At 38.7% G+C, this 17,403-nt stretch overlaps 2 protein-coding genes and 1 long non-coding RNA gene across 3 annotated transcripts; all 3 read right to left on the bottom strand.

Annotated features, from left to right (window-relative positions):
• Nucleotides 1-163: 163 nt before the first annotated feature.
• LOC144466523 (uncharacterized) lies at nt 164-4,606 on the bottom strand. Its single transcript, XM_078173756.1, has one exon. The coding sequence runs from the start codon at nt 4,487-4,489 to the stop codon at nt 3,266-3,268; it is 1,224 nt and encodes a 407-aa protein (XP_078029882.1). The 5' UTR covers nt 4,490-4,606; the 3' UTR covers nt 164-3,265.
• A 1,053-nt stretch (nt 4,607-5,659) lies between these two features.
• Nucleotides 5,660-10,899, bottom strand: LOC144466588 (uncharacterized). The gene is made up of 2 exons (XM_078174132.1): nt 8,160-10,899; nt 5,660-5,807 (listed from the first exon to the last, which is right to left on the bottom strand). Exons 1-2 carry the CDS (start codon nt 10,169-10,171, stop codon nt 5,660-5,662), a joined length of 2,160 nt encoding a protein of 719 aa, XP_078030258.1. The 5' UTR covers nt 10,172-10,899.
• A 155-nt stretch (nt 10,900-11,054) lies between these two features.
• Nucleotides 11,055-16,474, bottom strand: LOC117270529 (uncharacterized). The gene is made up of 3 exons (XR_004502815.2): nt 16,341-16,474; nt 11,483-11,604; nt 11,055-11,167 (listed from the first exon to the last, which is right to left on the bottom strand). It is a non-coding gene; the product is annotated as an uncharacterized LOC117270529 (long non-coding RNA).
• Between the last annotated feature and the right edge of the window lie 929 nt (nt 16,475-17,403).

Raw genomic sequence — 17,403 nt, forward strand, 5'->3', positions numbered from 1 at the left:
ATTTAAGATATTATTTGGTCCTATTGAACCGAAATAGCTAGGAGAAATTAAAAATGCATACCAAATAGAAGTTCAGGTCTCAGGAGGATATGCACTATATGCAATATGTGGTACATGTACACTTTGGAGTGGTTGAATATAGCCTCCGTTCAAGAGTGTGAAGAATGTTGCACTGTTAAATAACTGCACAGGGTATTGCTGTAGTTGAATAATTGCACCTGTTATTACACAGATATGTTTTTATTTTACAAAAGGAAACATCCAGCCTCTTAAATACATCGACAAAAATCATGAATGCTTTCAAATGTGTGTACTTATTTGTTAAAACTAGTATGTTTTAAGTTTTGCACACTGCAATTTGTTTTTTGACTACCACATACTTTTGTATAGGACCAAAATTATTTTTGGGATAATTTTTCCAACTTGACTGGATGCTGTCAGATAAGTTCAAACAAAGTGGATCCGAAGTGCATTTAAACATATTCAAATATAAATGGAACATCTGACAGACTTGCTTTTCAGCCACATGAGGTGTTCTTCATCCGAGTCACAGACAAAAGGCTTTCACTCGGGGTTTAGTGACAGGTGGCAGGAATTCAAATATTTTTAAGGTAGACTGAAGAAACCACATTGTCAATATGCTGCCCTGCCTACTACATCAAGCCTTCAGTGCGATGCTGAATATAACAAACTGTGTGGACCTTAAACTAATGACAAAGGGGTAATCTGGACTGCGTGGCTAGACAGTCTTTGCTGCACCTGATGGAAACAAGAAAGGTGGTGGTGTGGAGCAGCACCAGGACCCCACTTTTAGTATTACAAGTGTCATAACCTTACTTATCCCGATACTTCTATTGGTTGAACTGAGAATATGACAATTTAACATAGAACAAGTGTTGCTTGATGCTCTTAAAGCAGTGATGAGCAAACACTAAGAGCAGTGAGATTTATCTGCAGCACACTCAGCAAATAATCATAAACCACAAGCCTATCATTTATGGTACAAGTGCATGGTGCTTAAAAGGAAGCACACGGAAGAGAACGGGATGTTTTCAGTGTTTTATACAATGTATTTCAGTATCAATAACCAATAGACAAGTCCAACCAGATACAGGTCATTATCATTTCTGCAGTGTATTATGCAGTGTATACAAACTATGAATAAAGTATAGGTGCACTCTTCTTTACAAATTTACATCAGAGCTTCAAGACATGGTCAGTTTTTAAAATTTACAATATATTTTCATTGTCATTGTAAGCTGTTTTTTCCTGTTGAAAAATTAAAACAGAAAAACAGAAATCACTAGTATGAGATCAGAAAAGGCACTAATAAACAATTAAGTGAAAAAACAAGTAAAAAAACGACGACAAAAAATGGAGAACAAGCACCTTTGAAAACAGACCAGAATAAAATCTATCCACAAAGTAAAGTTCAGTCTCAAAATATCCTTACACAAATTCTTTCAAAGATAAAAAAACAAAAAATGACCATAGATGGAAAACAAAACATTAAAAAGAAGATTATAGAATGTCCAGCTGTGGCACATTAACCTTTTTAGAACAAAGCTTCAAAGCACAATATTGACTGCCCTTTACATTCAAACATTTTAATTAGATCTTGCCATCTCTTTGGGCCTCCAGGCCAAAATGTCTTAAATGACTACAAAACAACTATTGGCAAAATATCCTTCTATAAATTCTTAAAAATGTCAAAAAAAAAGCTTTTAAAATTTCCATTTTTTCCTTTTTAGAACAAAACTTCAAAGCATAATATTCACAGCCCTTTGCATTGAATTTGACAGTGAACTTTTTTAAGTATACATCCCTGAAGAATTGGAATGAGTCACCAACTACATCATCTCCCTACAAGAAATACATTTTCATAACAACAAAGGAAGCTAGTTGCATCTGTTTAGTGTAAAACACAACTACCTCTTTTGTCAAGTATTTTGAGGATGTTATTCCTGATAGATGCCCACTTCATTTTCTGTGAACCTAACAATGGTGCGAATCGGCTGGTACATTTTCTTGCTCTTCTTTAATCACAGTGATCTCATTGCCTTGACCCATGATAACTATGGTGTATTCTTGGGATTCTGCTGCGTCAACGGGGACTAAATACTGAACACACTCAGTGTCAAATTCAGTTCTTATGTTTGGACATTCAGCAGATCCTTGTGTTTCAGCCATGATGTAATACTGGACATACTGACTTTCTGATTCTGCTTGTGGTTCTCCAGAGTTCGGCGACAATATCATTGAAATATATCCAAGGGGTTCTGTAGGTTCACCTGGGACTGAATGTTCAGCACCTTCAGTGTCTGGCTGTGTTTTGATATCATCATATTGTGGACAATATTTTTCCTCAGTGTCCAGTTCTGCATTCATATTGTCATACTGTGGATCGTACTCCTCTTCTTTTGTCTGTATGTTTCCTTGGAGAGGACTGCCACAAGCTTCACTCTCAAGACTCCCACTCATCTGCACTATCGTCCCAGTGTCCAGTTCTGCATTCATGTTGCCATAGTGTGGATCGTACTCCTCCACTTTAATCTGTATGTTTCCCTGGAGAGGACTGCCACAAGTTTCACTCTCAAGACTCCCACTCATCTGCACTATCATATCAGTGTCTGGTTCTGATTTCATATTGCCATAATGTAGATTGCACTCCTCTTCTTTTTTCTGTATGTTTTCTTGGAGGGGACTGTCACAACCTACACTCACAAGACTCCCATTCATCTGCACCATCTTCCCAGGATCTGTTGAGAACTCAGTGTCCTCTTCGTAGGGCCAAGGTTCCTCGTCATTTTTGAAACCATCGAGAAAATGAACACGATTAGAAACCAAATGGTATCTCACTTGGCGCACAAATCTACCCTCATTTGTTTTCTTGTTTGGATTTTCCTGGTAGTACTCTTTTGGCTTCTTGTTTGGTCTCTTCTTGGGAGCACACACAAATGGCAACTCGAAGACCTTCTCTGCCCCATATCCATGTTTATGATAATTCTTGACCATGGCTTGGACTTTGGATGAGGTAGCGATGGAAAATTCCCAGCGCCTGTGATGTTGTGAGCTAAGATCAAAGTTATAGTCGAGGATAGCAAACAGAGTGTGTGGCAAATAGTGTCCGACTTTCTTTGAAGCGAATTTATGTATCTCCAAGACTACAGCTCCTGTCAACAGCTTCAAGTCCATTTTTTTTTACTTCGTGATTTTGATGTTGGGTCTAGATCCAAACCTATTTCTGTGCAAATGGGATAACAATTTACTGGTACTTTAATCTGATGATCTGTCTTTGATGTTTTGACTCTTGTATTGTGACTTGGCAGTATGGGTCCTTCCTCCTTTGTTTGTAGTGCCAGCTTTCTTTTGTTGATAGTTTCCTTCCTTCTACTTCCTTTCTGTGAAAACATGGCTGAGAAACAAACATTTCACTGAACCAGGTGAGCTGAACATCCTTTTGTGGCATCAATCTACAGAACAGATTAACCGTATCTATCTCCTGCCTCTGCATGCCAACACTGAAGTTGTGCTCAAGGACTGCACTGATGATGTTGCTTTTTGTTGCACACAGTTCTCTGGCAAATTTAGCAATTTCAACCATAATCCCAAGTGTCAATACACACATGTCAAGTTTGTCTTTTGGTTGGTCTTTGTTCACACACAGGCTCAAACCTATTTTATTGCAAAGAGGGTAGCGGTCCATTATTTTCTCCTTTATTGCTGCAAAGGTAGAGGAAGGATCCTTTGTTAACTTTTGTGCTTTGCAATTTGCATTAGCAGAAACGTCATTAGTCATGGTATGTGGACGAGGATAATGCATGTGACCAGTTTCTTCCTGCTGAAGCTTATGTTCTCTCTTTGGATAGCATCTAGGGCAATATGCACCTTTCTCATATGTAGGTTCTTGTATGAACCTCATGTCAGGGAGCTCAAAAGGCATTTTCATTGGAATGGGAGTTTTATATGCACTCATCACTCTAATTCTATCCCTCGTTTGCTGTGCAAAGGCACTGCGATGCAGCTCATTGTTGAAATTCAGATGAAAATTGTACTCCAGTATCTCTGTGATGAAATATTTTTTGGCTGACAGCAATGCTATAGCAAAAGTGCAAATTTCAGCCATGATGCCATTGGTCAATAATTTGGGATCAAGATTCTGTTTTACTCCAGATCCTACATTGAAATCAATGCCTAATTTCTTGCATCTGGAGTAAGAATAAAGTGGGCAATGTTCCTCATGAGGTACTGAGAGGACGTTGTGATTATGATTGGCCCGCAGTTTCCACAGCACTGAATTTAGCTCCTTTTGGTTTTCAGGTTCAGGGGAACTGCCTACATTTTGGTCTATGGTTGCAACCTGGGAAGAACCAGCACTACATGCATCTAAATTTGGGCTGTTCTGACAATCCAGTTTTGCCTTTCTTAGGGAACCATTTCTCCTGTAATTTATTTGCGTGTAGGCTTTTGCACAGGTTGACAGATTCATTCGCACCACTGCAGTAGGAATTCGGGCAAGAATACTATGGGCAAGGTCAGACTCTCTGCTTTGCAAATCAAGATCCAAGTTGTGTCTGAGAATATCAAGACACAACTGCTTGAATGTTCCACTCAACTTTTCTGCAAAGTCTGTTACTTCAGTCAATGCTCCATTGGTCAGTTTGTTGATGTCAAGTTTTTTGAGTTGTTGATGTTGGTTAACATGTAGCTTCAGACCTATCTCCTTACAGAAGGGATGAAGATCCAAAAGTGTCAGTGACGTATGTTCTTTGGTTTCAGCATGTAAACGAAGATGGCATATGGGAGCAACATCACACTCCTCTGTTCTACAAACACTCCTGAGTTCAGGATTGATGCTGCTCACACTCTGAACTTCCTGTTCCTGTGCTCTTATTGAATATGGCAAATCAAAGACCTCTCCTGGGCCTTTGTCTGCATCTTGACTTTCTTTCAGTTGTCTTACGGTTTCCATAATTTCACACATGACAGTATGTCTCTGTGATTCATCTCCATGATGAAATGCTGTTGGGATGAATTCATTGCTATGGCAAATTTGGCAACTTCTATCAGAAGAGAATTATGCAAAGAGTCAACACTGATGCTCTGCTTTGGGCCAAATCCAACATTAAATACAAGGTCGACTTTCTTGGACCAGTAGAATGGACCAAACTCAGAGAGGATTTGTTTTACACGGTTAGCACGCAACTTCCACAGACTCGCTGCTCCTAGATCCTCTTGCTCCATGTCACATTTGTTGGGTACATTTCTTGAAGTCTGTGTTTGCTCCTTACCTTCACAAAGCCCTCTTTTGTCAGGTAGACACACATTGCTGACACAGCAATGGGGGCGAGAAATGGCGTACAATTACCCAGATGTGTTTTGTCTGGGTCTAGATCAGGTTTTCCAAGAGGACAAGCAAAGTTGTGCTCTGTTCCCATCTCCTCATGTTCCATGTTAAATTCTTTACCAATGTCTGAGTCTGAGTCAGACTCTTCTAAAGGGAAAGTGTAGTTGTGCTCTGTTTTGTTTTCCTCTTGTTCCATGCCACAATCACCACCAATGTCTGAGTCTAGATCAGACTCTCCTTGAGGACAAGTAAAGCTATTTTCTGTTCCACTTTACTCTTGTTCCATATCATATTCACTGCTAATGTCTGAATCTAAATCAGACTCTTCCAGGGAACTAGTGTGGGTGATTTCTGTTCCCATTTCCTCTTGTTCCATGTCACATTCGTTTTGTACATTAACTGGTGTCTGTGTTTGCCCTTCACCTCCAAAACATCCTCTTCTCTTAGGTTTCCTTGGTGACTTGGGAGCGAACACAAATGGCAGCTTGAAGACCTCATCTGCTTTGTCTTGTTTTTTACGATATTGCTTGACCAAGCTTTGGACTTCAAATGCAGTTGCCATGGTAAATTCCCAGCGCCTGTGATGTTGTGAGCGAAGGTCAAAGTTATAGTCAAGGATGGCATACAGACTTTGTGGCAAATAATGGTGGGTTTTCCTGACTACAAATTTATATATTTCCAACACTACAGCTTTTGTTAATAGCTTCAGGTCAAGTTTTTTTTTCTTTCCTGGTTTTGATGTCACGTCTAGATCCAAACCTATCTCCATGCAAATGGGAAAATGACTTGTCTGACTCCAAGGGTTTCCCCTGGGTTTTTTGAGAAAACATATTTCATGACTTGGCAGTGTGGCTCTTTCCTTCTTTGTTTGCAGTGCCAGCTTTCTTTTGTTGACAGTTTCTTTCATTTCATTTCTCTGCATGGCAAACGCGTCATCCAGTTTACCTGCATGTCCATGTTGTCTGTGAGGAAATGGTGGAATAACAAAAACTTCATTGAACCAGGCCTCCTCACCATCATCAGATGTTATACTGTGGATCATTCGTGATGGATATACTGCTCGCCCCTGCATATTAATGTTGAAATTGTGTTCAAGGATATCGTTAATTATCTTTGTTTTTGTTCCACACATCATTTTGGCAAAATTGGCCACTTCATGAATAGTCCCATGTGTCAATACATGTACAGTACAGGCCAAAAGTTTGGACACACCTTCTCATTCAATGCGTTTTCTTTACTTTCATGACTATTTACATTGTAGATTCTCACTGAAGGCATCAAAACTATGAATGAACACATGTGGAGTTATGTACTTAACAAAAAAAGGTGAAATAACTGAAAACATGTTTTATATTCTAGTTTCTTCAAAATAGCCACCCTTTGCTCTGATTACTGCTTTGCACACTCTTGGCATTCTCTCCATGAGCTTCAAGAGGTAGTCACCTGAAATGGTTTTCCAACAGTCTTGAAGGAGTTCCCAGAGGTGTTTAGCACTTGTTGGCCCCTTTGCCTTCACTCTGCGGTCCAGCTCACCCCAAACCATCTCGATTGGGTTCAGGTCCGGTGACTGTGGAGGCCAGGTCATCTGCCGCAGCACTCCATCACTCTCCTTCTTGGTCAAATAGCCCTTACACAGCCTGGAGGTGTGTTTGGGGTCATTGTCCTGTTGAAAAATAAATGATCGTCCAACTAAACGCAAACCGGATGGGATGGCATGTCGCTGCAGGATGCTGTGGTAGCCATGCTGGTTCAGTGTGCCTTCAATTTTGAATAAATCCCCAACAGTGTCACCAGCAAAACACCCCCACACCATCACACCTCCTCCTCCATGCTTCACAGTGGGAACCAGGCATGTGGAATCCATCCGTTCACCTTTTCTGCGTCTCACAAAGACACGGCGGTTGGAACCAAAGATCTCAAATTTGGACTCATCAGACCAAAGCACAGATTTCCACTGGTCTAATGTCCATTCCTTGTGTTTCTTGGCCCAAACAAATCTCTTCTGCTTGTTGCCTCTCCTTAGCAGTGGTTTCCTAGCAGCTATTTGACCATAAAGGCCTGATTGGCGCAGTCTCCTCTTAACAGTTGTTCTAGAGATGGGTCTGCTGCTAGAACTCTGTGTGGCATTCATCTGGTCTCTGATCTGAGCTGCTGTTAACTTGCCATTTCTGAGGCTGGTGACTCGGATGAACTTATCCTCAGAAGCAGAGGTGACTCTTGGTCTTCCTTTCCTGGGTCGGTCCTCATGTGTGCCAGTTTCGTTGTAGCGCTTGATGGTTTTTGCGACTCCACTTGGGGACACATTTAAAGTTTTTACAATTTTCCGGACTGACTGACCTTCATTTCTTAAAGTAATGATGGCCACTCGTTTTTCTTTAGTTAGCTGATTGGTTCTTGCCATAATATGAATTTTAACAGTTGTCCAATAGGGCTGTCGGCTGTGTATTAACCTGACTTCTGCACAACACAACTGATGGTCCCAACCCCATTGATAAAGCAAGAAATTCCACTAATTAACCCTGATAAGGCACACCTGTGAAGTGGAAACCATTTCAGGTGACTACCTCTTGAAGCTCATGGAGAGAATGCCAAGAGTGTGCAAAGCAGTAATCAGAGCAAAGGGTGGCTATTTTGAAGAAACTAGAATATAAAACATGTTTTCAGTTATTTCACCTTTTTTTGTTAAGTACATAACTCCACATGTGTTCATTCATAGTTTTGATGCCTTCAGTGAGAATCTACAATGTAAATAGTCATGAAAATAAAGAAAACGCATTGAATGAGAAGGTGTGTCCAAACTTTTGGCCTGTACTGTATGTCAAGCTTATCTTTTGGTTGGTCTTTGTCCACAAAAAGGTTTAAACCTATTTTCTTGCAGAGAGGGTAGTCTTCCATGACGTTCTTCCCTAGGGTTGAGAAGCCAGTGTACAGATCCTTTGGAGGCTTTTGCTCTGTGCAGTTTCCATCTGCAGAGACTGTGTGCAGCATGATGTGTGGATGAGGATGACCAATGTGACCAGTATCAGATTTATCCTGAAAAAGCCTATGATTTCTGTCTTGATAGCATTTGGGACAATATGTAGTTCTGTAAAAACAAGCATCTGGTATGCACCTTGTGTCAGGGAGTTCAAACTGCCTGTTTATTCGAGGAATGCTGTATTTTCTTTTCGCAGTCACTCTAATTTTATCCACAATTTGCTGTGCAAAGGCACTGCGATTCAGCTCATTCTTGAAATCAAGATCAAAATTATACTCCAGTATCTCTGTGATGAAATATTTTTTGGCTGATAGCAGTGTTGTGACAAAAGTATTCAATTCAAGCATAATGCCATTGGTCAGTAATTTGGGATCAAGATTTTGTTTAACTCCAGATCCTACATTGAAATCAATGCCCAATTTTCTGCATCTGGAGTAAGAATAAAATGGGCAATGTTCTCCATGAGGTACTGAAAGGATTTGCTGAATATGACTGGTCCGCAATTTCCACAGTTTTAAATGTAGCTGATTTTGGTGTTCAATGTCAGAGGAATTTCCCATATTTCGGTTGATGATTGCACACTGGGCAGAACTAGCACTACATGCAACCAAACGATTTTTTATGCGCTTCATCTGCTTGTACCTTTCACCTTTTACACAACCTGATAGAGTCTTTTTCTCCAAAATAGCAGGAATTCTTGCAAGAATATCTCTGGCAAGGTCAGAATCTCCACTGTGTGAATCAAGATCCAAGTTGTGTCTGAGGAGGTCAAGAAAAATCTGCTCAAATGTTCCACACAACTTTTCTGCAACATTTGTCACTTCAGTCATTGCTCCATTGGTCAGTTTGGTGATATTCAGTTTTGTGTTTGGTTGACATTGGTTTACATGTAGTTTTAGACCTATTTCCTTGCAGAATGGATAAGAAACCACAACCTTCTCTGAAATATGTTCTTTGGTTTCATCACTGGAATAAGGACACCTGGGAGCAGTGCCACACTCTTCCGTTCTCGATTCGCTGCTAAGCTCAATATTAACATTGCGCACGCTCTGATTTTTCACATTTATTGATGGCAGCAGACCAGGAAGTTGAAAAACCTCTTTTGAGAATTTAACTGCATCTTCACAACTTCTCAGCTTTCTTACTCTTTTCATAATTTCAAATGTGAAAAGATCCCTCTCATGTTGACTCTGCAGGCCAAAGTCGAAGTTGTACTCAAGAATCTCCATGATGAAATCCTGTTGAGACGAATTCATTGCCAAGGCAAATTTAGCAACTTCAAGCAGAACACAATTAGACAAAGAGTTAACATTGATGTTTTTCTTTGAGCCAAATCCAACATTAAATTCAAGGCCTGCTTTCTTGGACCAGGTGAACTGACCAAACTCTGTGATTGGTGAGGAGAGGATTTGTTTTACACAGTTAGCACGTAACTTCCAAATGATCTCTGTTCCCATTTCGTCTTGCTCCATGTCATGTTTATTTGATGCATTACTTGGAGTCTGTCTTGGCTCTTCCCCTACACAAAGCCCTCTTTCATCGGTCTGACTTACAAATGGTGGGTTCACATTTGAGTTTACAGTTGGTGAACTGGATGAGATTTCAGTGGTGGTGAATAAAGGCGTACAATAAGCAAGATAACTTGGTTCTGAGTCTCCAGCAATGTCAGAGTTCAGTGAACAACTTTTTGGGCTTTGTAAGTGATCCAGTTTGCCAGTGTATCCTGGATTTGTGACTTTGTCAGAGTCTTGATCAGACTCTCCTAGTGGAAAAGTGTGACAATGATCTCCCTCCGCTTTGTCACTGGTACACAAATCAGTGTGATGAGAGAGTGAGTTTGTCGCCATGTCTTCAAACTGTCCTCTTCTGCACCTTTAGTTCACCCTTTCACACGAGCTTGACAGAGCCCTCTTTTTTTGGTTACTTTTTAAATCAGACTGCCTTCTTTTCATCACTTCCTTGAGGTGACACTGTGAGGCTTCCACATTGGACAGTGGTGATACCTTAGTTCTTTTGAAGGGGTTTGTCTGGAAGCAAAATGGCTCATCTTTAAACTCTGGGCTGATTTTGGTACCAGTGGTGAGGAGTCTACTGTTCTTTTAGTTCAGGAGAAAAAAAGGACAAGTTATACAGACTATATCTAATCCTTGAGTCTTACACAATTTAAATGTATTAATTATGTAATATCTATCAGAGAAAATACAGAACATTTTATAGTTATAGTTTTTTTTAGATTATCAAATCTAAAAAAAAAAAAAAAAAAAAAAAGGAAAGGGTTTGCATATTTGTCTCTATCTTGTTAATTTAATTCATCTGGGGTTATGGTCTGGACTACCATGGGTTCTACAGCCCTCAGCCGTTCTGCCCCACGCCTCTAGAACTCTCTCCCCCATGAAATACGCAGCATTGACTCCCTTTCCACTTTCAAATCCCGTCTGAAAACACACCTTTTCACGCTGACATATTTGGTTTGATTTAATGGTGGCACACATATGGTGACCTGCACCGATGATGACTTCATAATGATGATTTTATACCTAATATTTATAGCTACTACTTTTGTCTAGTTAATTATGAACTTTTAATGTATATCATGGAATTCTTTAAATTTAAGATCTATGGATATATTGCTGCTTGTTTTTTCATAACGGTGTCTTGTAAGGTGTCCTTGAGTGCTTTGAAAGGCCCCTATAAATAAAATGCATTAATATTGTTGTTGTGACAATGACAATCAAGACTTACCCATTTGATCTGATTTATTTATTCAAATTCAGGATTTTATATAACATACTTTTTTGCAGGTAATGATGTAGTAGCTATAAACTGATATCTGCATGCAGAACCTGTAGGCAACAAGACAAGATTTTGGTATCAACAGCATTCTAGTTTCCATCTGTAGTTGGAATAGTATTGACCGATCACATGCAGGTAAAGAGTCAGGAGCAAACGAGGCAGGAATGCAATCTTGGAGCTCATTGGTGACTGTAATTAGGTGACTTTTGCAGTACTATCTTTTCATCTCTTATTTTCTCTCACTGTGTTGAAATTATGCACCAAACTACCAAAGCAAATCTCTTGTATGTGAAAACATACTTGGCAATAAACAAGATTCTGATTGCAGACCAGTAAATGTAGTAGGATTTCAATATGTGTCATACCTCAAAAGACATAATTTAGGTAAGCGAACAGTTCCTCCAACATGTCTGGCCCACACTGCATGTCTGCATCCTGGTTGGACGTACTCCCGTCAGCGATGGGACAGTGCTGGTACTGTGCAATCCTGAATGAAACAAGTTTGAATGATCATAAACTCATGCATGCAATGTTCCGCAGCACTCCAAAAACCGGAACAACAACAACAAGAGTTACTGGGTGGACATGTCAATGCTAATATTACCATACAAATTAAGTATTAAAGCCTCTGGAAACCCAAATCCACAAAATAAGCGTTAGAAATTAGTCTCTATACAAATTTAAAATACTGTCTTCAAAGTTGTGTAAACTTTCCTCACACTGGGTTTGAATTGGGGTAGTTATTATGTTATTATGTTATTTTAACATCTGCTCACCTTCACACAGGTAAAATATTGTGTGTCCATACTTCATCTCAGGTAAATATCCACTAAACAGTTTCTGTGTCTCTTCTGTGTCTGTTTGCTTTCCCCATCACACACCTGTTGCTCATCACCTGCATTTTATCCATTTCATCTGCGTTTTCCTGTTCTAGTTTGCCATTCCATGTACAAACAACAAAACTGTATCTATTTACATGTAGTCGCCATTGTACGTGAATCAAAACAAATATAAAGAATGTTGTTGTCGCTCCAACATTTAATTTTATTCTGTGAAGCATTCTGTAAAGTCAGTTTCCGCATGAAAGTTTAGTAGTACAGAGAACCTTGCTGATACAACACAGTCAGTGAAACTGTTCTTTCTTCACAATATCTCCCATTGACAGGTCTACTGTATGGAGGAGGAGCACATACATCAATATGCAAAACATATGTTTGAGAGTGTTTCTACATCCATTTATGGCCAAATATAGGTGTAAAATGAGGCTCGGGCCTGTGAGCCCAGTGCCAAAATGAACAAGAATTATATAACAGAATTAGTCACATGCACGGCTTTAAAAGTCTGCTGAAAAAAATTACTATGCATTTTTCTGTCTTTGTAGATTCACCTCTAAAACTGTGAGCACACAGAGTTTTAAGCATCTGGCCCCATATGGACTTGGTTCAGTTATCTCATGTGACAGAATGCTCCCACCTGCTGTCGTGGTGAGTAACTACACCTCACACATTTGTTTTTATAGATCCTGCTGCCGTAGAACTTGGACAAAATCACGCAAATACACAGGAAGGAAGTCACAAACACAGGAAGCGATCCACAAATATGCAAAAAACAGTTTAATGTGTAAATAAAGAATCCACAAATGCATAAATATGACTTTGTGTGTATTTAGTGTGGCGGAACTCTTTACATTTGTAAAACCAGTAACATTTTTATGTGAAATTAAAGTACATGTTTACAGAGTAAGTTATGTGCATTTGTAAATCACGCTGTACTTTTGTGGATATGACTTTAGACAACATAAATGTAAAAAGACATGTTTGTGGATAGTGAAATTTTTGTGGCTCATAGTACACATTTGTAGATTGCCTTGTCTGAGTTCCAAATAATAAAATCCAATAAAAACGTCCATAGCCCCAGGGTCAGCGGATCATTGGATACTTTGTAATTAATTTGTAATTTAAAAACAAACCAAAACCTCTAATTCTTTTTGTTTTAAACCAAAAACAAAAAATGAGACCCAGAGCTGTTTTTCCTGGGTTTTTTTTGTTGCAGAATAAAAAATTTAAAAAAAAAATCAATCCAAAGCAGTCTGTTTTTGTTTTATGGCAATTCCTTTTTTCCTATTTTGTTTTACCATGAAAAACTGAGGTCATGTGGGTCTTTTTTGTTTTTAACAAAAACAAAAAATTAAATCATGTGGTCTATTTGTCTTTGGTTGCAAACGGTAAACCAAAATAAATCAATAAAATGCCCACGTTGGTTATTAAGATTTTCATTTTGCCATTTCTCATTTGGAACAGGTGCAGTGGACAGACAGGAAGCCGAAGTGAAGTGTAAAAAAGTCAAAATAAAAGTTTTTTTTTTTTTTTTTTTAAAGTTATTTATTGCTCAGTCAAAAGGGCAGGTCATATGACATTATGAACACAGATTACAGTATTAAGTAGGCATATGTAACGTGTTGTTAGTAGGGTTGTTTTAATTAAGTGAAGACCTAAACTCACTGAGAATGTCTGAATCGTCCGTTTGAAGTACTGTTCTGTGGTCTTGAAATTTTACTCATATAGAAAATCAATGGCGGTATCTGTAATATACAACTATTTGCCAACAATGGTGACCTTTCCTAAAATACTACTGTGCTGTAAGATGAGTTTCATAATGCTCTCGATCTTTTTCTCTCTTTCCTGTTCGTCTTTGTTTCGTTGTAAATCAAATAAATGAGTCATAATTGATATGCTATTCTATGGCCTAATTTTTTATATATGTAGCCTAATATTCATACTGTTTTAAATAAACAATTTGATAGTATTTCCCATATTTGCTGAGAACGTGTTTTGTCCAAAAGGAATTGAAAGCTTGTACCACAGAGACGTCTGTCCCAAATGTATGTGGCTGAGTTCAGTGATTGAAGGAAACAAAAGTGCAGGCTGCTGCATATCAGCTAAACTTCAACAGGAATTAGGCATCTTTTTTGAGAGGGAGAGGCCCACAATAACCTTGCAAACAACACGTTACATAGGCTTACTTAGTACTGAAATCTGTATTGATGTGCCCTTTTAACTGTGCCTTAAAAAGCTTTACATTTTTTTGTTTTTACTCAGTTTCACTTCCTGTCTGTCCACTGTGTCTGTTCCAAATGGGAAATGGCAAAAGAAATTAATAATAAACCAAAATGAGCATTTTGTTTTTTTGTTTGGCAACAAAAAACAAATACACCACGTGATTTTGTTTTTTGTTTCAAAATGAAAAAACAAACAAAAAAACAACAAAACAGATGACTACCATTTTTAAATCTTTTAATAATAAAGGAAAAAGGGATCACCATAAACCAGAAATGGACTGCTTTGATTCTGCAACAAAAATAGTTTAAATGGCTCTATTTTCTTGTTTTTTTGTTTGAAACGAAAAACAGAATTGTTGAATTTTGGTTTGTTTTGTTTTTAAATTGCGAAATGAATTGGAATTTATTCAATGATACCTTGACCCAAAACCTGTAGCTGCCACAGGGTGGGCCATTGTAATGGAGGACCAACCAACCAAACAACCAGCCGACAGATGGAGCCATGGAGTAGTGATGGGATTTCTCGTTCACTTGTGAGAGCCGGTTCTTTGGCTCTCATAAACAACAATATATGAAAGAGCTTGGACATTTGTGTGTGCTCATCACGTCACTATGCACGTTAATTAGGTGGTAGGAAATGACCTATGTGTCCGCGAGTTTTTTCCTTTGTGTTGGCTACTGTGTTTCAGAGTGAGTGTAAGTGCAGCGCACATCACAGTGCAGTTTGGACGTACCTAAGATGACAGACATCCTTGTTCCTCCTTATATGGCACTGAGTGTCGAGTCAATGACGGAAAGTAAGTCTGTCTTGATTATTATGTTTATGAAAGGTTAATGTCGTTTCCATGTGGGAAGGAAATGTGCGTTGTGTGGATGCCATTACGCAGTACCTTTTTTTCGCCACACAGCGTCGCTGTTGTCCTGTGTATGACCTGGGTGAGGATGTATGTGTGGGGTTTAGTTTTTTCTCTTAACAGTATGTTATTTGATTGTAACCCAGGTTACTCTTTAGGGCTATTTGTGTAACTGTAGGTTACTGTTTCTATTAAAGGGGAGCGTTGTGATGCTGATTGATATATTTATGTTGTAATGTTGTTCATCATGGAGAGTTTATTTATGTCTAATGAACCTACATTTATTTTGGTACACATATATAGATATTCCTTTATTCTTGCTTCACAGTAATTTGTGTTGGGTTTATGTTAAGATACAGTACTTAATGTTGGTTTATTTGTTATTTCAGACTGATGGCAATACTGAGTGTCAAAGGAAAATAAATACAGCTGGGAGTCAATCCAGAGAAGATAGCACGTCACCTCCTCTTCATTCCTGTGTCCTGACTGACACACCATCTTGTTTACTATCAACCCATACGAACTAACTGTACCTCCTTACCTCACAAACAAACAAGTCTATCAATACAAGCAAGTGCTAGTGGATAGTGGGTTAAATTAGGAACTGACTCGTTCACTCTATAGAGCCGGTTCACTCGTTCACTTCAAAGGAGCCGGTTCGTTCGCGAATGTCACATCACTACCATAGAGCTCCTGGTCACAACTAAAAGGCAAAACATTCAAAATTACCTTTTTTTTCCCGCCTATCATGAACAACTTGTGCACTTTATCTTAAACCTAACAGTTCCATCTTTGCCACATTAAACACCATCTTCCATTTATTCCTTCAACATAGGGGTTTCAATTATGGCAAACTTTTTGTTTTAGCAGTGTATTAAAACAGTGCAGTGATTCATCTAGTGGTAGGAATACCAAACAAAAACCTTACATGCACTATGATACTTTGGAGAAGTTCGTCTTAAGCACAATCTTATTATTTTATTCCTAACCATGATCATTGTCCAACCCTAATAGAGGGTTTGTGGTGTGGCGCTGGGGACAAAATTCTCCCAGCCAACAGCTGTGAGGCCATCTTAAAACTTTTTTCCCCTCTCTCCACATGTTCACACACTTTACAAAACTTCCGGTCCATCAACAAAGCACGGCACACGTGAATTAGTTCCACAGCGACTACACAACAAATATTGAGTGCTTTTGATGGTACATACTATACGAAGACATACGAACCATTGCTTGGCTCACACGACACCTCCCTCCCCTCCCCTCCCTGACTACGACCAAAACATGACGTAACAACAGATGTTCACGTACCTAATGTAGGCTGAACAATCTTGGAAACCTTCTTCTTCGTTGTTAGAACCATGCACTGCTTCCCAAGCGACGTCTTCATCTGTAGACAAAACCTCTGCACTATGGGGGAAAAACAATTGTAATGCCGCGCTGGATGTGCAGGAAATGACGAAACCAGATCTGAGGGTGGGAACTTCAAAATAAAAGCGTCCTATGGCTGTAGGATTAAGAGACCGGTTCCGACGACCAAGAGCATACATATGCATATGTGTTCATTGAGGTTAAATAGGCAGTGATTAAAACAGAAATGCACCAGAATTATGGCAACAGTGAGCGCGTTTACATGCACACTAATAAACCGATCATTATCTGATTTCTGGAGTTACCTGATTATTCAAGTGGTCATGTAAACAGCATAATCCGATAGGCTTTATCAGATAAAAGCCATTATCTGATTATGAGAAATCAGATAAACACATCTAGCTTTTTCCCCAGTAGTCAGATTATTCGGTGCATGTATACCCTTTAATCTGGTTTCTTTCGGGTTTTGCTATTTTATACTCCCACTCTACTACATTTTAGAGGAAAATATTGTACTTTCTACTCCACTACGTTAATCTGACAGTTTTTGTTTCCTTTCAGATAAAGATTTGACAGAAAATAATATATTTTTATATTCTCAGTGTTTAAACTGTCACTTTTATTTTATCTTACTTATATGTTATGCACTTTGTGTGACAAGTTTATATACAATACACTTGTATATTGCACTTTGCAGTACGTTTACTCCAAATCTACCCAAAGTGTGTAAAATTGGCTCTACATTGATAAACTACACATTAGAATACTCTCACATGTATTTGTTAATGATAAAAACAAACAGTACTGTAAGAATATAAGCTGTCAGCATGATGAGTGCTTTATTTTGCAAATATATGACTTGCGTACTTTGAGGTTTTTCAAGGATATAAGTACCTACTGTAACAAGAAGTTTGAGTTTTATGTCATGTACTTGAGGAGAAATCCAACTGAAGGACTGAATCATGTAAACCAGGTTTTTCTGATTATCAGATTATTGAAGTGC

The sequence above is a fragment of the Epinephelus lanceolatus genome, chromosome 13 (genome assembly GCF_041903045.1).
Source record: "Epinephelus lanceolatus isolate andai-2023 chromosome 13, ASM4190304v1, whole genome shotgun sequence".
NCBI lineage: Eukaryota > Metazoa > Chordata > Actinopteri > Perciformes > Serranidae > Epinephelus > Epinephelus lanceolatus.

Coding starts and splice junctions, on each gene's coding strand:
- LOC144466523 (XM_078173756.1), bottom strand. CDS start 4,489: ATGAATCTGTCAACCTGTGCAAAAGCCTACACGCAAATAAATTACAGG.
- LOC144466588 (XM_078174132.1), bottom strand. CDS start 10,171: ATGGCGACAAACTCACTCTCTCATCACACTGATTTGTGTACCAGTGAC. Junction 5,808..8,159: donor AAAGATAAGCTTGACATACA/GTACAGGCCAAA, acceptor TTCGCTCCCAAG/TCACCAAGGAAACCTAAGAG.